The sequence below is a fragment of the Bombus affinis genome, chromosome 7, assembly GCF_024516045.1.
Source record: "Bombus affinis isolate iyBomAffi1 chromosome 7, iyBomAffi1.2, whole genome shotgun sequence".
Taxonomy (NCBI): domain Eukaryota; kingdom Metazoa; phylum Arthropoda; class Insecta; order Hymenoptera; family Apidae; genus Bombus; species Bombus affinis.
In genome coordinates, this window is record NC_066350.1 from 10605575 (window position 1) to 10631268 (window position 25694).

Sequence of the window (25694 nt, forward strand, 5' to 3'; positions counted from 1 at the left end):
CTTCATCCCTAACGTTGGTCATAATCAATCGGCATCGCGGATCGTTACTCTCAATTTCCTGATGAAAAATGTGAACAACGAATTCACCTTCTTCGTTCAAAGGGCACACTCTTACCGATCGTATAGTAGGGTTCAATACGCAGTTTGGGGATGATCGTCGAATTGACCCATTCGACCGGCTTAATTCCTGTTATGCCGATCGCCTGGGCCAATTTGACGATCGTACCCAAACTGGTACTATTGAACCCTACTGTATGATGAATTACGAGGACAATCAATGCACGGAAGTACGGTGGTAGTGGAAGAGCAAGAAGATACGATTCTACCGATCGAGAGTACCAGCAGAATGTGGAACGAGAATAGAACAAGAAGCATCAGTTACGGCGGTAGCGTAGGTGGGGAAATGGACGACGAGCAATCTATACTTTTTATCAACGCGAAGGAGGGACAACAGGTCGACGAACAAGAGGAAAAAAGACTGGAGGAACACTACGAAGATGAACAACAGGCAGAAGAACAGCCTTTCAAGAACCATGAACTTTCGAACGTTCACGGGGAGACGCGATCTCGAAGAAGCGCGCCAACGGGAGTCGTAAATTCCCATTACGATTTGTCTAATCGACGCCACGAACGAGTACGACCTGAGACTCCTTTCGTGTTAACGACGGCGATGATAATCTTCTGTCGATTGACTGCCTTCGACTTGTAGATTCTGCTTGATTTCCGATTCTTGCAGTTCCTTGCACTGTCCTTTGACTCGAGTTGATGCAGACTAACTGATGAGCTTTAACTGTTACTTGAATGTTACTGTGGAAAAAGTCTGGAGCGCAAGTAAAAGAAGTTGAGTTGACCCTCCTGATATCGTAGAAGAAGTGAAGTTCGTTCTCGCGCGACGTAACAGCAGTATACGAATGCAATGACGAAAAAGCTGTTGGTTGCACCATCTTGTTGCTGCGCATTTGCGAATTTCTCTTCTGTTTTGACAACGCTAACGAAGTAGTGGCTCGTAACGATGGCTGAATACCATAAATGAAATACAAAACGGTTCGGTTGTTTCCAATTTGCGTGGAAAGATAAGCCGCGTAACAAAAACAATTCTTGGAATTTCTTTTGCTCAACGATTCGCTGGAATTAATGACAGTAAAAGGGATACGATATTGGAAATTTTAATTATCGTCTCTTTGTTCGGAATTATAAAGGTATCGTAATTAATTTTAATTAAATTGATAATAAGCTAATGAAACAAAAGGCACGATAATATTTAAAACTTAATTCACAAACAATAAAATAAATTTTCGTACGAAATTCGGCTCTATATTTCTATCATATAACAGAACTAATTACAGATGCAATATATGAAAATTTTCCTTCATGTTATGGAAAATGACTGAAAAGTCATGGATGCGTTTAAAACGAGAGTCGTTTTATGTTTTCATGAATTCACCCGGATACTTCCAGCTCGGTTATTAAAGTAATAAATTTCGTTACACGGTTTAAATATATCCCTGGATCATGATTTATGTTTATTTCATCTCCGATTAAATATTCTCAAAAGTAATCTTACGAATAATATGCCACAGGTACATTCATTTCATCGCCACAACACCTTCCAAATTATAACACAAGAGCAAAGTTATACATTGTTAAGATACGTCAGATTAAATTCATATTAAGCTTTCCAGCGCGATATCGTATTTAATCCTCGAAATTCAAACAGAAAGAAAATCTCTGTTATATTTGTTCCGAGCCATTAATATGGATAGAGTGTGACACCAACATAATTCTTCGAGTTCTCAGCTACGAACTTAGGATTATCTGTCATTTAAAGATCATAAAAATAGATCGAATACCACTCTACTTTTTGTCCATCAGTTCTCTTTCGCCTTCGAACAACCTATAGGTACCAGATTCGGCTACAAACGAATACCACTCCACTTTCTGCCCACCAATTCTCTCTTGTCTTTGAAAAACCTATATCGTATTCGGCTGCAAATGAAGCATCGAGAGCAAAAGTGGGTTAATTCTAATACAAGCTGAGTAATTTGTCGTTTACATAAGATCTATGCGAGGACAAAATATTAAGTCCGATAACTTTTTACCATGTTGTAAATTTCTTCGCCTTTCTACGATTAATCTGTTAATCTGGTCATTTCTTAAATCCGAAATTTCTATAATTATAGGATTAAAAGTTAACTCCAGTTAAATCGATTTTAGCCCTCGCAAGTGGAAATACGATATAATTTACTTTCAACCAAAAAACGATAAGCAAATTGAACAAAGGGAGATCCATAAATTGGAAAATTATTATATCAAAAAATTAGGAGTCCCAGTCACCAGTTAAATCGTCTTCCTCAAATTGACAGTTTACTGCAGATTATTGGAATACGTAAATCAATACTCTCTCGTTAAAAAAAGACATAGTCTACTTGTGCAAACGATGATTGCTACGACCGTTTCATAATCGTTAAACTAACTCACCTTTCATTTGAGATTTCGATATAGTAGGCGTTTTGCTGGACGATTCAGGGGCTGATCTCTTTGGAGACGCGGGCAAGGAAAAGAGAACGTTCGTTGACAGCTTGGTGGCCTCCGTGGACGACGAGGCCGACAAATATGTGGAGGACGACGTGGCCGTGATCGAGCAAGTCGCCGAATGGGGCTGTGGGGCCTGTTGCCATTGCCAACGACATTGCTGCCGTTGGTCTGTCGCGCTGGACGATATCGATGCTTCTGATTCCACGGGCACAAATGGCATCGCCATTGACGCGACTGTCATTGTCGACGTCGACGTCGACGTTGTCGGTGTGGTCGTCATCGTCATCGTTATCGTAGCCGCCGACGTCCTCGGTGAACAGCTGCTCGTCGTTCCTTCTTGTCCCTCGCTGTTCGCTACCGTCCCGCTGCTCTGTCTCGTCTGCAAACGTTTTAAATAAACACGCTCGTGAGAACAACCGTCTGATCGCTTGTTCATCTTTTCTACGCCAGAGTTTCAGGAATTTGTAGAGAGTAAATGCTTAGGGAAACGGTAGACGTCGAGATTTCACGGTTTCTATTTGCGAATATCGAGTGCAATCACGCGAGACAAAGCGTGGCAAATAAAGAAGACAGATGAATTTCGTGGATAACGATTTAACGTTCTCCGATGGTCGATGAATCGAGCTAGCTCGCTAGCCACAGGTGGCACGACGCGCGTTACGATGGACAACAGACAGTTCACCGTGACATAGAAGACACAATAGAACGAATCTGGATAAAGCTACGTAAAAAAGAAAATTGAAATTATGTGTTCTAATCCAAGAAAGACACATCTATTGGCTCGCAATAAAACACGCAATCCCATCGATGATTTTGCACGTTGGCCCGATGCGTATTACCGGAATTTAATAATAAAAAGATAACGTGGACGAACAGTTTGCGAGAAAGGAACTGAGTGAACTCGGACAGAACTGGAGTGAAAAATGTACAGGAATCGGGTAACGATCACGAAGTGACAGGTATTCGCTGTTTCGCGGTTATAAACTTGGAGACACGTCCCGCAGGCGTATCAGCGTACAAAGTTTATCGGTCGTGTGGTTTAGAAGCTAGCCACGAACGTGTTTTTGCGCTGTTCACGGTAATCGTGTCTCGTTGTAGGTACGAACATCGATTGAACGCCTTGATGGTCGGCTTGACATTCAGCCTCCTCTGTGCGAGATATATTGTCGACAATATCAACAGCCGAGTAATTGATGGCAGTAATTGATGCGATTCGTAACAGAAACATCGATTGGATTTCGATTGGGAAACGCTCTTGTTAAACTCTGGCAATTTAGTTTATTAAATTGGCATAAAATTGGTCGCTTCTCTTTTCTGATTAAAATAATCTCATCGAAAGCTGCCTGTATCCTTCTTTCCTAGATAATACCGCCTCAGTTTTTGAACTTAGAAATTTTAATTATCTAATCTCCAAAATTAAAAAATTTTATCGCTCGGAACTTTATTAACGAAAGTAATTGAGACGTGGATTTAATAACCGTAAGAACAGCCATAGAGTGCTTACTCCAAGTCGACTTGATTTATGAAGAGAAAAAGCGCACAACGGTTGAAAGCATTTCGAACGTCAGGGCGCAAGTTACGACGCGTTTAACTCTGTTTAGAAACCGCCAGGTTCCGTGGTATTTCCCGCGACAATAAAAGAAGCTCGAGCCGGCGGCTTTTTTCCCTGTCAGTTCGACACAACATACACACGTCACAGCGATAAACCTCGGATCAGACGACTCGCCAAATTGCTGCGTTTTTGCGAACGGAATGAGAGAGCCGTCGCTCGGAGCGCGAATCGACCCTAATCTTCCGCTGAGATCGAGCTCGCGTATCGCGACCACTATAAATTTCGTATTCTCACTTAGAAAGAAACGGTCGATCATAAAATCGTAATTTTCGCAGGCAAGCAGTTTCTTGCCGCTATTTTCAGAATAAAAAGACGGATTAAATTTCTCTTAACGCATGAGCGATCGATAACTGTGCGGAAAAATCACGGTGATCCGAGCGGACAAGAAGAAAGACATCCGATTTATTGAATTCCGTGCAGTTTTCTCACAACTGACATAGATGGCTAGAACGAGAATTACGCGGACCACCCTCCAGCCAGAACTTTCGAATTTTGAAATCAACCGACAGGAAAAGTTTCGCGAATTTAGTAACAAAAGTACGTGGAACGAGCTCCCGAGGTTCCCTTTTCTTTTCTATCCATTTATTTTCATCTGCATAGCCATCGGTAAAAAGACAGTGGCAAAATCGGATTCTCGTTAACTCGTCACGCGTTCCCGATCGGTCCTGACATTTTTGTGCTCGGATTCGACGTTTCCTCGGATTTAAATTACATTTTATCGGTGCCACCCAACGTGGGTAAGGTGACCGTAGCCTATTTCACTGGATTAGATTTCAGATTCCGGTCGAGATCTACCAACGAATATTTCTCCTTTTTGCTCGTCCTAGCTGACCACTACATAAAGGGGAACGTCTTCGATACGTGATTATAAAAGCGGTTTTAATTCTCTTCGTAATCGCCCGTTAACTATCCCTTCGTTTTTCCGATTAGCCGTTATCGAACGTTGTCTTTAATTAGCCGCATAATTAAAATTCCTGCGATCGTAAACGGACAACTGACACTATTGTATAAAAATAACCCGTGAGCAATCTGCACTTTCGAAACTACGTAACAAGCGTTCGTCTCTCTAACCAATCACGATTTCTTTTGGAAACAAAGTCGCATGCCGAGACCGTAGAAACCGCAACGAAACCAGGAAATCGGAGGACGAGGTAGATGGACGAGGAACCAGAAAAAGAACCATTTTGTCCGTTGCAATCTATCATGTAGATAATTCAATTACGACCAACCCCTACAACCAGACGGTCCATTATCCAGTTGGTTAATGAAACAACAGCGAGATGGACGATACGCGTAACATTTTGACCGGTGGACTTTCAGTCAGAAATTGCACCATTGCCGATCGTTTCTAACATGGTATCAGTTAATTTCGAAGAAATTTTACCGTAGCCACACAGATTATCCGTCTCGCTCTACCGAGTGTATCCTTAGCGAATCATCAATCGATTCACATTTCGTATTCTTTTAGTCGCTCGATGAATTGGTAATACACATTGCATCGTTGAAAGTCTTTTCAACTCAGAGCACGCTCTTAATTCGTTTCTCGATATTTCCTCGTCGAGGGGAAACTTCATTAGCGGCAACGACTACGCCAATTGACCGGCTTATTACTCGTCAACTGGAAGAACAGGTGGAAGAGCGACGAAGAGAACGTCGTTATGTTACCGTTGTTCGCAGCCGTGGCCATTATCGCTGTGCCAGTCATATCAGCCTAGTTCTTCATATCGAGACTTGGCTCGGGCTAAAAGAGTCACGAAATTCGTGCGAGGGCACGAAGATCGGTTGGACGACGCGACCGTTCTAACTCGATTAAGTCTCGTAATAAACGTGCCGCTTAATTAACTCGTCTTAGCAGCGAGCATCTGGTCGAACGGTTGAAGCATCGAATACTTAACAGATCGACGGACAATTAGATGGGTATAAGGAACTTAACGATCGCAATGGCCGATGCATGAATCTTGCCGCAGGATCGTGGAATGTTGGTGGCGATTAAAAGAACGCTTTCTTTGAATACCGATGAGAGGACGTCGCAAAATGGAATGCCTGATGCTATAGCGCGGCTCGGGTCTCGCGGAATTTTATGGGTTAAGACGTTTTAATTAAAACGTGCGATCGGAGACTTCCGTTTGAAAATCGCGCGATCTGAAACGTTCGTTCAAAATTATGCGAATTTCGTTGAATTTGAGCGTGGATCGAAGTAAACAAACGTCATGGAAACGCGTTCCTGGCAGACTTGTAATTATATGCCGCCGTTGATCGTTTGCTTTCGAAAACCGTGTCAATTAACGCTAAAGGGTGTTTGTATAGCGCGTTTGTAAAACGCGTGAAGCGAATTTCGAGAGTTCGTCGGAACGGTTGTGGATGAAACAGAATGGATATGCTCACTACGTAAATCAGTGCTGTAAGCACTAGGAACAAGCAACTAGCGAATGTAATTTTCGCTGAGAAAAGAATTACAGGGTGGGGGAAACAAGCACGATGCAACGACACGAGAAACGTACAACGAGAAACGTAGAGCAGAGATACAAGGTCGATGGAAAGGAATGGACCGAGGAAGAGAAAAGTTTACGAGGGTTAGGCCGTAGGTGCGATAAGACCTGGCACTCGATCACACTGTCTCGCATTTTGATTGAACGAGAAACGAGAAAACTTCGACTGACTTGAACGCGCGGCTGACGATTTGCATGCGACTATTACGTGGCGCGGCCTGCATACAAGAGATAGCGTTTTATGTTGCTATTAAACATTTAATTTTTCCTCGAATGAAATACCATCGGGGCCATCCAGGGAAGAAAGTATGTAGCTCGATAATTGATGTTCGATAACGAAGAAACTGCGACGTTTACATTACAAACGGCCAATTACGAAGAAGAGAAATCATCTTGCAAGATTTATACAGAGATAATATTTCGAAAGAATATCTCGCGAAATGTACGAGTACACAAGAAAGTTAAATGTCTGGACGTGAAATACGATGTTCTTAGCGCCAACTGAGCGTTAAGTTCAAGGATATTTGCTTATACGTACGCATTTGGTGTTTGGAGTCTCGGGGGTTTGACTGCGACACGGCAAATTTCACCGATTCCATTCCGGATTAGTACAATTTGTAGACATGTAGTTACCTTCCCCTTGTAGCGGTATAGTGATTCAATTTACATGGGGTAAACTGCTGCGACAAGCTTGTACCTTGTAAGCATGTAAGCAACCGCCTGCTCGACACTATTCAATCAACGAGGGACCAGCAGTTTCCCCGACGATTCCTCCGGCACTCGGCCGAGTCAGAAAATCTTTCTAATATTCAAGAGCATTTCTCAAGATAACCAGATAAGACACAGCCCGGTGTATCAGGAACGAGGTACGCGGTTAAAGTATAAAACACCCTCGTGCGCTCTTGTCGCCCTTCTTCACGACCTTTCTCTCATTTTCAACCCTCCGCTCGTGTAATTTCCACGAAGTCTCGAACCAAACGCGCTACAACCTGTCCTCAGAAGCTGAACTATAGCAACTGGCGAGTTCCGAACGATTTTACAAGCTGAAACTCGCAACTAGAAACATTGTACACAGAATTTGATCGCCGACCACGTACCGTACTCGTACTCGCCGAGTGCTAATTGGGAATGTACGGAATTACCAAGAATTAACCGATTAATCGACACGCCGGGAAAGGGAGAGAAACGCGTTGAGGGCGAACTCGTTAGCGCTGCGGCTGACCGCCCGTTTACGACCGATTTCACGCAAACGCGTCGCTCTGCGCCATAATTCAGCTTATGAGAAAGGAAATGATCGCGCGACGGCACGGTTGCCCGTGTTTGTGCCAGCTATTAAGCGCCGATTTCGTTTTCAATTCATTGCCAGAGGAAAACCATGGAACACACACAGTTTACGATTCATATTATATAGGCCATCGTGTAGGTTAGGCTCCGTTAAAGGAAGAAAAATAATTCTTTTCCTCCGTAACAAACCGATATCTGTAGTAATCGATCGAACGACAACATTTTACGTTCTCGGTAAGGGTCGAGAAAACAGCCATCGCGATTTTCTTTCACGCGGGATGAAAATTTATCTTTCGACGACACATTCTTCGAAGAGAAGAAGTACGGTTAGGATAAGAATAAAGAGAAAGAGGTCGATCGAAAGAAAACACACGGTCTATTCATCGTTCGATAATACCGCGTGCCTTTTTCTCGCCTCTTTTATTAGCACACCTTTTGATGAAACATTAATTTTTAACAAGATGCCGTTCCATGAACTTGCACTAAAATTTCAACGATACATAACAAATTTACTAAAACTATTCTCGTTTCTTATTCACCTCGCTACAGACACGTTTCGTTTTCATTTCCCTGCAACTAAATTTTTATTTATAGGAGAGTATTAAAGAATTATGTTCGTGAAAATAGTAACTGTGCTACGAGCCATAACAATGAAGCATCTAGACTAAAATTGATCGACGGAACGCCTGTGAAATACGGCTAATTCACGTCCTTGTTCTCTCGATACAATGGTGTGATTATTCGCGACAGATCAATGACACGCGTTCATTGCCTCGTCCATTAAATTCCTTGTACCATTTAGTGTGATCGAAAAACCCGTTAATCTTCGCATTCACGTATCTCGTGAACCTTACAGATGAATTGAGACAGGAATATATGATCGAGTTCCCAGGCTGCCAATGAATGCTCTATCCGCGAGAGGTTTGAACATTTTCCGCGAATCCCTCGAATCACGGCCTAAGTGGAAACACGAGCCTACGTGACAAGTACGACGACATTTTTGAGAAGAATTTAGCATCGTTTCACCCATTTGGTTCCGGATGGGAGTAACGGCCGAGGTTTATATTCCTGTAGTAGGTGTAGCGCGATATTTTCTCTCCGGGGACTTTCACCCGGTGAAAAGTAGGTGTGTGTTTCCAACCGTAACGTGCTTGAAGCTTTTCGAAAAGCCTCCTGACGCACTGCTACGTCTTACCGGGAACTCCCAGCATGGTTGGATCAACGTGCACAAAGCAAACGGGCGAAGAAAAGAGCGGGCCAAAGTATGGCTAGCGCATACAGTGGCGGCAACGGTTTCGTAACACGACGAACACCGCAAGAGCGCTTAAGTTTTCTCATTTAATGCTACCGCCGGTACTCCATCTATCTCAAAATCGTTCGTATCTCGTTTCAAATTCGTTAGAATTAACGAGGAAGAAGGAAGCAACGCATCGAGCTCGGGAAGCGAGAAACGCATCTACTTCGGTGCACAGAGACATTCTGACAGCGTCTTGGAATTTCCAGCCATCGTAAATTTCACTCAATGACGAAATATATATATATATATATATATGTGTGTATAACGTAGGTGTGGACACTAAAAAATGAGTATAAGGAATTGACAGAGTGCGCTTTGCGCAGCGATGAAACTTAAAATTTCATGTCAGTCATCCTGTGAAACTTGAGTATGCAAATTAGAACAAACAGAGAATAAGCTAGCGACGTGGATAACTGGCAAAGCTTTGGACAGACTCGGGTTAATATCGGAACGTTTTATGAGACGTTTTAAAGAAAAACGAGAGTTTCGCGTTTGTTTTTTCTTCACGTTCGCCGTATCGAATAGAAAAACGAGAGGAGGCAAGATAAAATTTGAAAATGTTGCTTCGCGTTACGGGTGCTTGTGTTTCGCTCTATGGTGAAAAAAATTCGTTAGCCCCGTCGAATTGTTCTGGAGGAGCTCGCGAAAATGGAAACAATGCAATGCTACGTGAGACTGAAAAGGAACGGACGGGTTGCTTATCGGTTAATTACAGCGGACGCAGTTGCTCGCTCGTTAATTGTTTAAAAGTGCTACGATTACCAAGGAGATTTTTAATTGCCGGCTGAAGTTCGTCCTCGAATGGGAACTCGAGCAGGAATTTACGGTTTACGAACGGCCTAGAAATTCTCAAGACGTTGATACGCATTTGTTCTGACGTAACGTCTGTAAATATTTAGAAATTTTAGGATTTACGAAGACTGTGCGAATTTTATCAAAATTTAAAATCAGCGTTTATGGATTTAGAAAGCTATAAATTTAAATCGGTTAATAAAAAAACTTCTTTGAAAAATATACACCTTTTCTTTTTAAAATAATATACCCGTCGATTTTATATGTTACTCTTCGAAATGATATCGCTAGTTCTCGTATCAAGTTAAAGAAATCTTCTTTATCTGATACGAAATTGATTATTACCAAATCAATAGCATATATAATTCCGTGATCTTCGATGATTATGTACTTTGATTTTATCGATGCATTAGCTCCTACACGTAAATCAATCATCATGCTGTTTTATCAGACACACGTATAATAATTATAAAGTATAAAATCGTTAAAGATTCTTTTATCTGTAACATTTGTGATTATGTTACGCGTCAAAAATAGGTACTGTATCTATACCTTTATGAAAAAAAATCCATTTTTAATCCTATACTTCTGTTTCTCGAAATGATATCGTACGTTACATAAAATTCAGACATTCCGCTACGACCGTGCCACTAGCAGAAGCCTTCGGCAGATTTACCTATTCGATATTCATTCTTTCGGTAAACCAAACGCGTGCTTCCCTCTGCTTCCCACTGTTCTTTTACGACTATGCCTCGGCCAAGAATTTTCCGGGTATAATGGTCGATGTTTCGCCATTCTAGCAATAGCAATGGCCCTGTTATTTTCTCGCCGTTGTCCGAAATAAAGCTACATTATCATTCTTCGCCGATAGAAGCGGCACTGTATTTCTGCGACGAGAACAGTCAAAAGACCGTAGGGTCGCAGCGGCGCGGCGTAAGTGGTGTTGCACGATACACGAAACATTTGCATATTCAATCGATGGATATGCAGATGAAACGTGGCACGCCGATTGGGATCGAACAGTGAATGGGAGAAGGAAAAAAGAGGTTTAGGTTAGGTTACGTATACCGTCGGTTGGGAAATATTCGCCGAACGCGATTGGAACGCAACGGAAATCGATGGCGCGATTTAATTTCTCGCTACTGGGTAGTTTAGAAAGGAAGAAAAAAGCTTCGATCCCCTCCAACGCATCAGCATTGTCGAAAAATCCAATTGATTATCGTCGTTGCTGTTGGTTGTTCTTCGCGGCATGGCAATAGAAGGCATCGCGATGCATCGTGTCAAAATCTCGATTAGGAAACTCGCCCTGGTTATCTACTAAACCAGATCGATGCATGTCGTGTCTTAAATGCCGCTGGCTATCGTCTTATCGCGATGTCCTTCGTGTTAATTGCCTTCGATGTATCTCGTGTTTTCCCACTAATACTCGTGACATGTACCACGTAATGGCATAATGAATGACATTTACGAATGAACCAGTGTTATACCCGTCACGACATCGCCGATGGGAAAACACACCCCGATGGCTTAGGTGTGACATTTGATTCGACGTAGATTAGAATTAGGAAATGTAGGATATAACACGTATGTATTACAGCGCGATATGCGTTGCCTATGGGTATTGCCACAGTGTTTACCTGGTCAGGTCAATACCGTTTTGATAAAGTGAACGGTTTATCGACCAGGCCTCTATTTGCTCAATAATAAAAAGACGTCGGCCGTTTTTTACTAGCAACGAGTGAACGTGTTAGCTATTCTATGACGAAATAAAATATCGTTATGTACATTCTGACAAACTTATTACGCTGGTGCGCATCGTTAGCCGCGAAGATAACGCAAGTTTTATACGCGTTCCCCGAAATTTTATTGTAGACAAGGGGATACGAGAGAGCGAGCTTTAATTTACGAAATTGACTTCGTTTTCTGTGCTTTGTCAACGTGCTACGCGTAAATCACAAACAGCCAACTTGAAACGCTCTTAAATTTCATTAAAACTCGACGATAAATGGCGAATCGTTATGATGATCGGTATCTTTATGGTTATATCGATTTTGTCTTCGTTCCCGCGGCTTTCTCTTCGAAAATACTCTATTTACGACGAATATTCGATAAACGAGCCTGGCTGTCTTAAATTTATCGCAATCTCTTTGCAGCACCCGCGACCGGCCCGTCATATATAAATAACTAAAGATAAGTGTCGTCAAGATAAATAATATCGCCACCTTAATCTTGTCTTTTATATCTCATCCTCGATCAACAACAGACGTGTTATACGTGAAGGTATATTTATCTTTGAAGTACGTATATCCGAATCGATCGATCAAAATGAACAATGTAAGTTCTAAAAATCAGAAGAAAATATTACAATCGTAAGAATTCATCTTTTATCACTTTCCTCGCCACTTTCTTTTTCGTTCCTTTTTTCTTTCTCTCGACTGTATAAAATAGAAACAGGATCGAGAATTTGGTCGATTAAATTCCTGTCTGTCTTCCGAGCGTCTGCCATAAAGAACACCTAAATATAATTTAATTCCCACTTTTGCGAATCTTATTGTTCCACGGTAAAGCCTTCATTATACGAAACGCGAAATCTCTGTCCCCTTAATTTCCCAGGCCTCTTGCATATTCCTCGCTAATCCGCCGGCTACCCCTCGCGATACGTTTCTCGACGATCGCAGATTTTTCAGCCACATTCCACCCCAGCGTTTCCTACGCCCACGAGAACCGAGACGCATGCACAAGAGTCGGAGAAGTTTGGGAAGAAAGTTAGGACAATGAATAGAGTTACCATACGAAGTTACCTCGAAACGTCTTTTGGGTAGGCCGTGAGCAATACCGTGAATAACGAAACTGATTTAAATAGCGATTCGTTTGCTTAATATATACAGAGTCGTAGTAACGGACAGATGTGCATTTACACGATGGATAACGTTGCAAGAACTATCTTGCAGCTATCATAATCTATCACTCATCTTGAAGGATGTTGTTCATCGAAGTTCGACAATACAAACGAAGCTATACGAAGTCAGGGTATTTGAGAAGTTATCGTCTCGTTACGGATATTAATGACATGGAGTAAACTAATTATCCATACAAATGCAGGAGTACGGTGCGGTTAATTAGAATGCACGGTATTCAAATGGCGAGGCATGGTAAATGGGACGTGGCCGCGTGTATCGCTATAAAATAATTCGTAACGTGCTGCGAGCACCGCGGTAGCACCTTGCTATTTGTCCAATCAATCGAATTAAATTCTAGAGCTAATTTTATTTGTTATTCGGTGAAATATCAATGAATACTCTCGTCGAATATTTTCTGTTAGCGTCCGAGTTTAATCGATAGCTCTGAAAGAATGGAGCAATCGTTAAAGAGAAATTAATAATCGATAGGAAATACGAGCTGGATGATAAGTTGTCTTCGTCGAAAAACGGAGAAAAATAATATATAGGTTGATGCTAGCACGTAGTAAGAACGAAAGAATTTTCATTTCAAAGCTGAAAGCGATCAAACGGAAAGATTCGATTTTGGGGGGGAGAGCGCGTGAAACATGAAGCAACTCGGACTCGAAACTCGCGGCCAAGTAGTCGCATTGAGCGCGCGAACAGTCAGAATATTTCCAAGAAAGCATGCTCCTTTGGAGCTTGGAAAACGATAGGAATCGACGAATCCTGATACTCGAATTCGAAGTATCCAATAGTCGCCCGATCCGTGGATTTTCAACGCGCTTTGCACAAGATATTCTCGAATAAATCCGAACTGTTCGTGCGAGATCTCCATTGGCCTGAATCGAATCTAAATCCTAAATCGAACAATCTCTCTGGACCACAGCTGGAGAAGCAATCGGCGAAAAAATTCAAAAGAAAAATGAAATTTTGATGGTGCACGCGTGTGATATGAAAGCTCCTCTGGGTTTTGCGACGCGGGAAGATATATCTCGACAGGATATGAAAACCTATGAAATTTATGAGTCGATATCAATTAAACTCTTCGTCCTCGTAAACATTATGTCGTTTGGCCTGTTCTTCGCTTTACGATCTAGCAGAGAATAAATATACATCACGGATCGTTCCTTTTGCCACTAACTCGACGAAATATAACATTTTACGACGTCTTGTATTAAATGTGTTCGTTCTAATCGAAACACCCAGTATGAAAACTTTGATCGGCGATAAAAAGCAATAGCGAAAACAAGGAATAAAGGATGATCCTGGTCGAAGAATTGACGACACGCGGTATCTGCGTCGATATGCAAATTGACAAGGGAGAAGTATCGAAGCTTACAGGCTATTGCATGCTTCTGTTGCGCATTCCACCGGTACCGTTCTTTCCTACCTTTGAGTAGCTCGTTATAAGATGTGACATACAAAGCGGTAAATGGAATGCGTCTTGGCTATACGTTTCTTACTTTACGTAAGATGAAAGCAGATAGGTCAGCGTTGTAAAATTTCGTATATAGCGTATTGTTGACAGCACAATGCCTGCAGAAAGTATGAGTGCTGATAATTTTTCAAAATTATCTTATCGTACTCGATGCTTCGAAACAGAAATTAAATGTTTTAACGAGTTAACAAGTTTCATATCGTGAGGTATTCGTCATACTATCCTTTCTCTATCTTTTTACTCAATTTTTTAAATTGGAATCAAGTGCCTAAGCATTATAAATCAAACAGAAGTCAAGTGGGCGTATTGCAACGAACCACAGGAAATTTTTTCCTTTACGACAGGTACAAATTTAGAGAAAGCTCTGAACGAATTAAAATAATGAAACGTTCGCCTATTTCTTACAAATTACCACAGAAAATGGAATACTCTAATTAAATTCGACCTTCCACTACTCTACCACTTACTGTCTTCTTCAAACCACATTCCTCCATTTTCTCTGCGCCAGAATAAAAAGAACCTATTAAAGAATCGTTGTAAAGCACATCGCAAATGAATGAAGAAACACGCAGGTGTTCTACCAAAGGAAAAATGCAAACTATATTTAGGCAGATATGATCAGCTAACGAAGAGATAAAGTACGTAAACGTGATGAACGATACATATAACGTATACTAGATATCGTGAGCTCGAATTATTTTCGATGATTCTTGGGAGATCTGTTTCGTAAAATTCTTATCTTATCTTATATTTTAACCAATTGGGATGGAAATACATAATTATAACTGCGACTTTTCTTCTAAATTTCTAGATAAGCATATACTTCGCTCTCTAAATTTCACGTTCAGAAATTTGAAGAGAGCATCCAGTGATGTTAATAACTCTCCTCTCCTTGAGCATTTCAAAGACCCAAGTTATATAATCATAGTATGGGCTAACGGTTTGGTTAGTCCTGACTCATTAACATTTTCAAAGTAACTTACGTGCTTTGCGATGAGTACGAAATTGTGTCATCGCCAAAACGCTGCGGATTGGCCCGGTTTTTATTATGATGTTTGGACGTACAATGTTACGGCTGTCAACATGTTCCTTTAATCTACGTTTAAACGATGCGCAATTACATGCATATACGGCGCGCCGCCTGAAACTGAACTGGCCCGACGGTTTTCGTCGGCTGAAACCGGAGAAAGCCAAACCGGATCGTTTGTTTTAAACATTTACCCTGCTCGATGAAGTTGGTCGTAGTTAATTATTCCTTTATCGGGTAGGAAATTTTCGATCGACACAAAAAAGAAAGAAAGAATAAAAACTCACGATATCTCATAGAAAGTCTACTAAAACGTAATGCGAATGATTCAAATTTATAACGTCATAATTCGCAGGTGAATTGATCAAATTGATGGGAACTGATTCGATAGAATGGTATACATTGGAACTTCCAGGGATTTCAACGCGCGGGAAAATCCTGCTGAGATTTTCAGTGGATATTTCGACAGACGTTTGACAAAAATTCCGTTGATCTGGAACGCAATTTGCGTGTAACATGTGCCCATAAATGCTGATAATTGACCAATCATGTGTCGCGTGATACGGCTGTCAAATGAACGAAGCTAAGCTGAAAATTCGTTTAAAATTATTTCGAATATTTTGTTACGTGTATGAATACGTATGATAAAAGATAGATTTGCTGCAAAGCTTATTTCTTTGAAAAATTAATTATTGGATCTTCAAAGCTGATAATAATCTATCGACAATCTATATAATCTGAGACGAGCCAGGTAAATAAACCAATTAAAGATTAAAATCCTAACTCAACCGATATATTTCATATATCGGTACCAAACACGCGATATCGAGTTCCAAAGAATGAAAATTGTTTGTACAGCTTTTTAAACGAACGACAAACATGATTTCTCTTGTTTGACGAAACTGAAAGGGTAGAATGTTCAAACCAAAGATCATTCTTTCCTAGCAGTAACACGCGTTCATGTTGAAATTCCACAAAGCCAAACGCGAGTAAAAAAGTAGGTATGTGGATTCTGCGAGTTTAAGTTGCAACATAAAACACCATGAACAGCAATAAAACACAACAAAGCGGCACGTAGAGAAAAACTCTGCTCGGGCTAATAGAATCACAGGAACGCTGCAAGTGAAAGAACACAATGCTAATCTCGTTGGGGAAGTCAACAGACTGACCTGTACCACTGTGTGTGGCTCACGTAAACTGATAAAGTAACAAACTATGGAAGCAGGATGAAAGCACGATGGACTCTACACTCTGCAACAAACGTGGCTGCTACGCCTTGCTATTCAAAGGGCTCATTCGTAATGCAGTTCGGGCCAGAAGTTGTCCACCAGTGCATTCTTTTAGACGGCGTCTCGTATCTGCTTACGATCTGGTCATTTGTCTTCGCGTGTAGCATCGTGCCCGGTCGGAATTTCGAGTTCTGCGGTGAACATTCGTCAATGATAATGGCACGTCGAGAATGACGGAGAAACGCGAGAACTCCTAGAGATTCGTTCCGTTCCAATAGAGGACAATGTTGAAACGTCCGAAACAGTACTCGAGCAACCGGATCAAAGCGCTTTATCGGAAGTCTGATACTTGTAAATAGAAACATCAAGTCAGGTAACTTGCAGAACTGGTAAGAGGACGAGCGGAAGAAACGCAAATTCAATTAGTCAGTAATGAATTAGAGATTGTGAGCTGAATCTCGCATGCATTTCCAGTTCTAGGAGTATGATTAACAAAAGTGATCACGTCTAATTGAAGAGATCCTGACAGTAAGGTGGCAGCTGCATTTTCCAATAATTTAAGCAAACTCACATTTTTGGAAAAGTACTATAAATCCGTAATTAATTCGTAGCAACAAACTTTTGCGATTATAAATATAAGTCTTATATCTATGACTTTGATTGTATCGCATAATGAAACAGACAGAGAATATTTTACATAATACGTCGAAGATTACACGTGGAATCTTCGAAACGAATCCTAAGACGATACAGGGATTGGCGCATGTAATACGACAAGGATGATCCCTTAAAATGTATTCCTATATTTGGCATGTATCATTTCCGTGCACGATGGAGAATTCGATTGCTTGTCCCTAATCCCCCACGATAAGTTTGTTCCCTGATTAAATTTAATTAAAGATGAGTTAGATTATCTTGTATCAAACGTGCAAGGTAAATTGGTAGAATCATACGTTGTTGTTTCACGAATACGACATGAAATTACGATCCGTGTGCCTTTGATCATTCGCTTGTAGTCGTCGTTACATGCCAAAGACGAATTCCATAGGATTTATCAGTGACAGGAATATGGTATTCAGTTAGAACCAATGATAAACATACGGAAGGATATGGAGGTACGACGAGCAACAAGTTAAAACGAGGGAAATGGAGTGTGCTTTGATTGTTTCGTCTGGCAAATAACTGACGTGTATCGCTATATAATTTGGAGCATTACAAGGTATGCGCATGTAACGACTCTCGTAGATAGAAGCATTATCGATTTGCATTAATGTTCAATCAATGACTTCGTTCAGTTTCGAGGCACGTGCATGAAATTACATGATTAATAGGACATGAAAATTCTTTGTTACCAAATCGCTGCACTTTTACTACATAATTTTAAACTACGATTCTCCCACGTAATTCTTTATGAAATATATACTGGAGATGACTAAGCCCTCTAATATTCTGATTTCTTAACGCTCGCGTTTTTACTATTAGCGAAGATTAACTCGAGACCTAAGAGAATAATTGGAAAAAGTAAATGAAAGTAAAAAGTTGAATGAGTTAGTGGTAGAAGAAGGTATAATGGTGCTCAAACAAGCGTGGAGTTAGATAATTGTGTGCAATTAAAGGTGCCACCCTGGTCGTATTCATGACTGGGAAAAACAAGTTCGAAGTTTCCACGGGCCATTTCGCTGGCACAAAATTCTCACTTCGTAGTCAGGTAAACAAAAAGATCCCTCTCGGAAAGCTACTATAAATACTTTCTCGAACTGGAGGAAGGGTACGTAAAAACTGTACAGCTTGCATTTCCAACATACTATCGCTGTTGTAGTATCATTCGAGCTATTTTCCTTCTCATGAGAAAAAATCTGTATTGCGAATTTCTGCTGGTGCCTTTCTGCAGAATGTAACGTACTCCGAGTTAAGCATGCAACGAGGAATTTCGAGAAATTCCACCCTCCCTTCCAAACATTTCACGTTACGTTCCTCCTACCCACAAGGTTATATTCTTTCATCGAAGAAAATGGTCCGAAATATAGTTTCAATTTCATACGTTCAGCTACTAATGCATTTTCTCCATTAAGGTAGTGGAGAAGATCATAGCGGAGAAAAGTGACTCCAATATACAACAAATAATCTCCCCATCTGGCTGGTCGAGGATATATACGACAATTTTCTAAACAGTTTCCTCGGGACGGCTCGGAATACAATCAAACCGGAGACAGCGACTGACAACTTTTCTCAATAAGGTCGAAGAGAAACTGTGCCAGCGAAGAAGAAGGTCAAAGACAGACACGGACAAGGGAAGTGATGAGAGGAAGACAGAGGCAGACAGACAGACAGCAAGACAGAGAGGCAGAGAAACAGAGAAAGAAAGAAGGAGAGAGACAGAGAGAAGAAATAGAAACTTACAATCAGCAACTTGATTTTGTTAACCAAAGGGGATGTCGTAAGGAATTTGTTGACGGCCGTGAAAAGTTTCCCTTGTAGCATGGCAGCGCTTTCGGCGTCTCGTCCTTGCGAACATCCGGGCCTGATGTCCGCTTCTCCGGGGCTGGGCAACAACCCCCGGCAGTCTTGCGGGAAATCTCTCTTCTTCAGTCTCCTCGCGAGCCCTCGTGGCTCCTCTTCCCTTCCAACTGTCGCTTGCTCAAAGATCACGCTTTAGGCGATTTACTTCTATCCGCATCAAATTCAACTATCTAATTTTATATTCTGACAACCCCTTAAAACATCCGTCAGAATCGGACAGCTGATCGCTGATCCTTCGGGACACGGGTTCTTGGCCAAAATGACGAATGAATTCGAAAGTATCGGAAGCTTCGTTTTTTTCGTATTATACGTCCACCACGTATTATACGTAAACAGATCTCGACGCTTTAGAAATGCTTATTGAGAGGTGGTCGAGATTCTTTGTTTCGTTGGTAGCATAATATGCTCGATCGAGGAAGAAGGCTCAGGTTTCAGGTACCATAGAGGATACCAGTTCTCCAGTGGAGCGAGATCAGTTTCCCACTGACAGGAGTGCGGTGTCGGGTTTATTTGAAAAATACGCTCGATCGGTCGACGATTTGATTGAAACGTGGCTGTGGCTTTCGAACGAACAGCTTTGTCTCGATACCACTAGCTCGCAAGGTCCAAGGATTCGTGAATATCGAAGGGTCCTTAGGGTCCCGGCGGTGCCGCGTTCTCGACATGGACTGAAGTCCGGAGCGGGCCGATGGATGCTGCGAGTTGCTCCAGAGGCAGAAGAACGCGCGCGCGAGAGAAAGCCGCGCGTGTCGAAGGGGGAAAGAGACAGATAGCGAGAAGAGGGGAACGGTGAACGAGCAAGGGTGAGAGAAATGGTTAGGAGAGAGGGGTGGATACGTGGAGATCGAGGGGGTGGCTGTGTCTATTCAGGAAGGGAGTGAATGGAAGGGAAAGGAGGGTTCACCGAGGGGTTGGGTTTCAACAAACGCCACTAGTTGCTGGTAACCCTTGCATGTTTACACGCCTGATGTTCCAAGCCGGTTACCGATTGTCCTTGTCAATGCGTTAATGCCATTTTTATCATCTAGTGTTCCAGTCAGAAATCGCTGAATTAATTTTCACCCTTCGAATACGGATCAAGGACATTTTGTTGAATAATAATCGATAAACGTAGATATAAAGGCAAAGCTTCATCGAAGTAATTTATTTGTGGATTAAATGTATGATAGGAAAAAACGATTCTTTGTTTTCAAACGTATTGTAATGCTGTATTTGTGGTCCACTCTGGTTTTATTCTTCTTTTTCCTTCTTTTTTTTTTTTTTTTTTTTTTTGAGTATGAAATACCGTAGAAAAACAAAAACCGAGACAATGGTATGGGGAAGCGATGCATCTCCATTGTCTGAACTTTCAGGTCGTAAACGCTCGATGACAAAAGAAATGATAGAGTCAACGAAATTTCTAACGATTTCATTTTGTTCTGTTGTAAAACGAAATTGGTCAAATATTATAATCGAAGGTGTTTGCGATCTATGCAATTTATATCGAAAGCCAATGATTGGCAGTTTGTATTTAAATGAGTGGGGGCGCAACAGCTAATAGGTGTACGCATCGTTCTCGTTACCAAGGTACATTATTTTAGCACTTCGGTAAACGAACAGTCGTGGTTAGTCGTATCGAATCGAAATTCAATTTATTCGGTGAGTTTTGTTAAAGAGATTTGGATCAAAATTTCATTTAAAATTGCTTTATATCAACAATAGAGATTACATACATATCGGCGATCGAGATTGGAAGAACAACGATTGCAGAAACCACAAAGTATTTTTACATTACAGAATTTTTTTCGATTTTAATTTTAATCGATATTTACCGCTGTACGCCCACTAAACTAACGAAATAGTAAAGTATACATCGTATTTCTATCCCCTTTGTACTTTTGACTAAAAATAAAATAGGACATTGTGAATTTAGATTCTGGATGCACCTCATTATTTGTTATAATTAGATGCGCTGCATGAATACCATTTTACGTTATGCTACAACAGGATACCACCCACTAGAGGATGCGATGGTAGGTTAATTAAATACGGTTTGCTCCCTGTAAAAGTGGAGCGACAAACGATACGATATCCGAACAAATACATTTTTCTCTTATTCAATGATATCGGGTTACTTTTTCTGTATCTGTTAGATTAGAACCAAGTATTCTAACAAATACTTGAAGTATAATCTTAGTTAAGTTCGATTTAGGATCGATATAACGTTTAATGTGCTATTACGTAAAAAGATCTATCTACATCTTATTCCAGTTAACGATTAAAAGTCAACCATGTTAAAATAGGTTTTCCAACTTTTGATAAGATTTTATGTCATCTTAAAATGCTACTTCAAAATTTCCTCAGCGTACCAAGATGTAAATGATATTACGACCATTCACGTCACCATTAAGTTCCTCGAGAAATAATGGATACCTCAAAGTTTCTTCCCGCATCGAATTTACTGCCATCGTGAACGAACGAAGGATGAATTTATACGATACGGACAGTGATTATCATATTTCGACAATAATTTTATTTTAAACTGATAAATAATAGATTAGTACAAAATGAGTAAATACGAATCGTGTTTAACGATAAAACTTACTGCAAGTACATTATTTAAGTGCGAAATTAAGTAGGCGCATTTTAATGGAATAATTTCCATGATTCAATTAAATATCTACTAAATTGCTAAATTAAGTAGTTCGATATGCGTTACATGAAGTACGGAAAATGAAAAGTGCGAAAGTACAGTACTGGTGCTGCCACCTGTCCATACTTCCCTAAACGCAAGCGAATTCTGTATCGACGAGAAGTAACCTTACGTATCGTTTATTTTTTGCATATTTACATACTCATTATAATCTTGCGCAACGCATCCACACACTTATCCATATTGGACAAATATCGATAATCCACTGGCATTTATTTCAAATTACGAAAATACATATTATATCATTATCTTATGTAGGAAAAACAACTATGTATATCATCCTTCCTATAGTAGAGTAGGACACATTATAAATTCTATTTTTAGTATTGCATTTGTCAAAAGTAGTTTTTCTCGCGTAATATCACAGATATAGGTACTCGAAGTGTAATCCGTTAAGTCATGGTTCTTTCATAAAAGCTTATGTTCGAGACGTTCTCAAACATTATCGTGGTTTCGCTATGTTTACGATATAAACAATCTATATAACATCTACGATGATATTAGCCGTTATCAAAACGAACACAATTGAAGTGCGATCTAGATATAACTTCGTTGCAACGTTCCAAAGTTCAAAAAATACGTGATACTAAATTCATAAAAATATCGTTTCTCCGTTTGCATAATTATCGTTATTAACGGAAACAACGTAAAAAAAAAAAAAAAACAATTTTTCGTATGGACTAGCATACTCACATGTCCTAGTTCGTCGTGCTTTTGTTAGAAAATCTTCGAAATATCAGAATTATCATTGCATACTATCCGGAGGACGAAGTGCCAGGGCCAAGACTTGTTGCATCTGTATCCGGACATCGAGCTTCTTCTCTTCCGGTACTTGTCGAATGATCGGCAATAACGAGAGTAGAAACATTTTGTCGTAGTCATCCTCGTCGTATGCAACTCGTTGGCTGCTGTGTGACGACAGGATATCGTGAATTTCATTATCGAAGGACGCGAACGACGTCTCACAAAGCTGCTTCGGATAACGGGGGCACATTTTATAGGATGCGCCCGGCTGAAGGTATTCCCTGCCAGTGGTAATGGAGGGAGCAGCATGGGCCAATGGTACGTCGTATTCTTCGATCACCGGATTGTCAATTTCACCCTCGCTCTCCTCAGATTTGCAATTACTTAATGTAGTACCGGCATTTCTGTAATGTATAGGAATACGGGCATACGACTATAGACTGGCTAATGTGTCGTTCAAATAAGAACGATCTCCGCGCTCACAACATTCGGGAGGTACTAACCGTTTATTCTCCACCGTTGGCATTAGAAATAACAGTTGATCGAAATACATGTATTTCTTTCGTTTCCGACCAACCGGCCCTACTTTCTGTGATTTCTGAAGCTTCAATTCTTTCATAAAATAGTCACGAATATTTCTCCATTTTCCACGTAAATTTTTCTCTGCAAATTATGGGACTCTGTTGTAGATATATAACATGTTCTAGCGATAATAAACAAAATTACTCTTACTAAAGATTATTTTCTACGATGGTTTTAAAGAAAATCTATAAAAAATGATCAGTTGCGTTGGGAAAAACAAGATATTTCTATCTTGTTTTTTATTAAAGATTATTCAAGTAGAACGATAGTTATTGTTATAACTATTGAATAGATGAAACAATTTGTACTAATTTTAAACGACTGCAGGTATGGTCACGACAACTCGTGCCAGGGTCGAGTAAGTGCAAGTCGAGGAATCCGGATCGATCGATCGCAAGAGGCTGTATACCTTCTACGTTTCTCTCCTCGTCCGTCAAGCGCGCCCAATTCGGTACCATCACCTGGCAGACCTCGTCCCACGCGGTCATCTTGGCATTACGGTCGTTGTACTCGCTACGATTCACATCATAAATCGCCGGTCGTTTCTCGATTTCTCCGATAAATTTCTCAGTATCGAACATGGTGCTTATCGTGGGAAGGTTTATCAAAGTCACCTTCGAGATTCTTTTTTATTCCTTATAGATTTTCTCTTCTTTTTGTCGTTCAATTACTTCAAATATTAACAACAAAAGAAAGGAAAGGAAAGAACGTAACCATGTAACAAAGAAGAGAAATTTGCCGCTACTTAACGATACCGATTACAAAAGGGGATGACACGACTCAACTAGAGTCGATCGTGTTTCAACGATCGAACGAGCAAGATACGAGTGTATCGATTCGGATTAAGCTAAACGTGTATACGATCGCACGAGCTGGCCAATTCGCGGCCAATGAATAAGAACGAAGGTTGTTCGTATCGCGCGTGAATACTCGTGCGTTGGTCGATGTCGACGATCGAAGCGCGCGAAGACTAAGAAAAAGAATTGGAAAAAGAAATTTTTGGACGGAACGTTATGATCCCGCAAGCGATTTGGCTTGTGTACGCTACGCCGTCGCCGGCAGCTTGCGCGTCACTGCGGAGAAACCGTTGTACGGCTGGCTTGGTTTGGCATCATGGCGCTAGGCTGGCGTGCGGTTGCGGTTGCGGAGCGGAATCTATGCCGCTGCTATGCCGCAGCGTTGCCAAATCTACCCGGTCAGTCGAGACTGAAAAGACGGCGAAACCCGCGAGCACGTCGCGATTGCCTCCTTTCCTCTGCGTGGATGTGTGTGCGACGCATCCTCGTTGGCCGGTCGTCACCGCCGCATTTTCAATGCGGTGATACTGGCGCTCATCGACCGCACCGGGTTTATAATAACGCTGCGAGAGAAACCGGTGATCGGCTGGAACCGGTTGTAGGAGGTAGTCCGATATTCGTACGTGAACAAAACGCATGTTTCGTCTTTGCGTCTATAATTAGATCGGACCATCAAATCGCGAAAATTCAAAGTGCACTTACGTAATCTCACGAAAGACAAAACATCATTATCAAACGATGCGATTGCTTGCACTACGGTAAACGAGAACACATCGGTGATTCCGTGGTTCGTACGATCCAGCAAACGCTTCGGATCGTTTTGATAGAACACGTACGTATGTAGATGGATACAGGTGGATTACGTTCTCATCGTCGTTGTTGATGCGGAATTCGCCGCAAGTTTCGACGTTGCCAAACGTGTTGCTAAGTGTACGAGTAAGTACGTCGAATGTGGCGCGTTGCTACGCGATCGTAGACACCGTGCTCAACAAGAATGGACGCGGACGCGCCGCGGCCACGTCGTCGCGTTTCTACCGCGCCGTTATCGACCATGTCCGGCCGTTTGGCAAACGCAGCGAAATCGACGCCGGCTGGTTGCTGAATGAAACGTTATATCCTGTTATCTCGCCTGCGATCTAGTAAAGACACCTTCGCGACCATTTTTACAAACAGAAACTGGGAATTAACGAAAATCGGTTTATAACACGTCCGAAGTTGTATAATATCGCTGGCGATTGTTTTATCGGGCAAGTTCATGGCGTTGATAGCAACACGTTTTTATGACGAAGAGTAAAATGAAAGAACAAACTAAATGAAACGCTTTGACGTACTACTGAGATCATAAATAATTACGTTTACGATCTAACGGTAAAATATCAGAATTAATTGATGCATCGCGCGCAAATGCTTGCTGTCCAATAAACGACAAACTTTGCATAGTCGGATGAATATGTTTTGCACGTGATCAACAATGTCACGTTGTTTTACCGTTATATAAATAATTGACGACGGTCGATGCTATGGTTATTTTGACAAATATTTAAATGATTAAGTACCATTTTAAAAATAATTCGAAAGAATCCAACTCTGAGGAACGATGTTACGATCCAAAAACATTTCGTGAAAGAAAAAAGTGTCCTAGAAAGAGAAGAGAAAAATAAATATCTCCTATACATTATCTGTGATTATCGTAACAAAACAAGGCTGTAAAATA

The 25694-nt window shown here is 41.1% G+C and overlaps 2 protein-coding genes across 5 annotated transcripts in view; both read right to left on the reverse strand.

Moving 5' to 3' along the window:
* LOC126918994 (calmodulin-like) overlaps window positions 1-25694 on the reverse strand; it is a 76288-nt gene that overhangs the window by 38455 nt on the left and 12139 nt on the right. For 2 of the 4 annotated variants that reach the window (XM_050727665.1, XM_050727666.1), the window contains exon 2: window positions 2479-2914. In XM_050727665.1, the coding sequence (XP_050583622.1) occupies window positions 2479-2821 (343 nt within the window). In that variant the 5' untranslated portion in view covers window positions 2822-2914. Of the gene's footprint in view, window positions 1-2478; window positions 2915-19045; window positions 19857-22550; window positions 22697-25694 lie in introns of those variants that run through there. The other 2 variants (XM_050727667.1, XM_050727664.1) reach the window with 2 other exon arrangements.
* Window positions 22603-23764, reverse strand: LOC126918172 (uncharacterized). The gene is made up of 3 exons (XM_050725809.1): window positions 23593-23764; window positions 23105-23264; window positions 22603-23005 (listed from the first exon to the last, which is right to left on the reverse strand). Exons 1-3 carry the CDS (start codon window positions 23762-23764, stop codon window positions 22603-22605), a joined length of 735 nt encoding a protein of 244 aa, XP_050581766.1.

Excerpts from the sequence above, each read along its gene's own strand:
- LOC126918172 (XM_050725809.1), bottom strand. The coding sequence starts at position 23,764 with ATGTTCGATACTGAGAAATTTATCGGAGAAATCGAGAAACGACCGGCG. Across the intron at positions 23,265-23,592 it reads CGAGGAGAGAAACGTAGAAG|AGAAAAATTTACGTGGAAAA; the intron begins GTATACAGCCTC and ends CATAATTTGCAG. Across the intron at positions 23,006-23,104 it reads CCAACGGTGGAGAATAAACG|AAATGCCGGTACTACATTAA; the intron begins GTTAGTACCTCC and ends TATACATTACAG.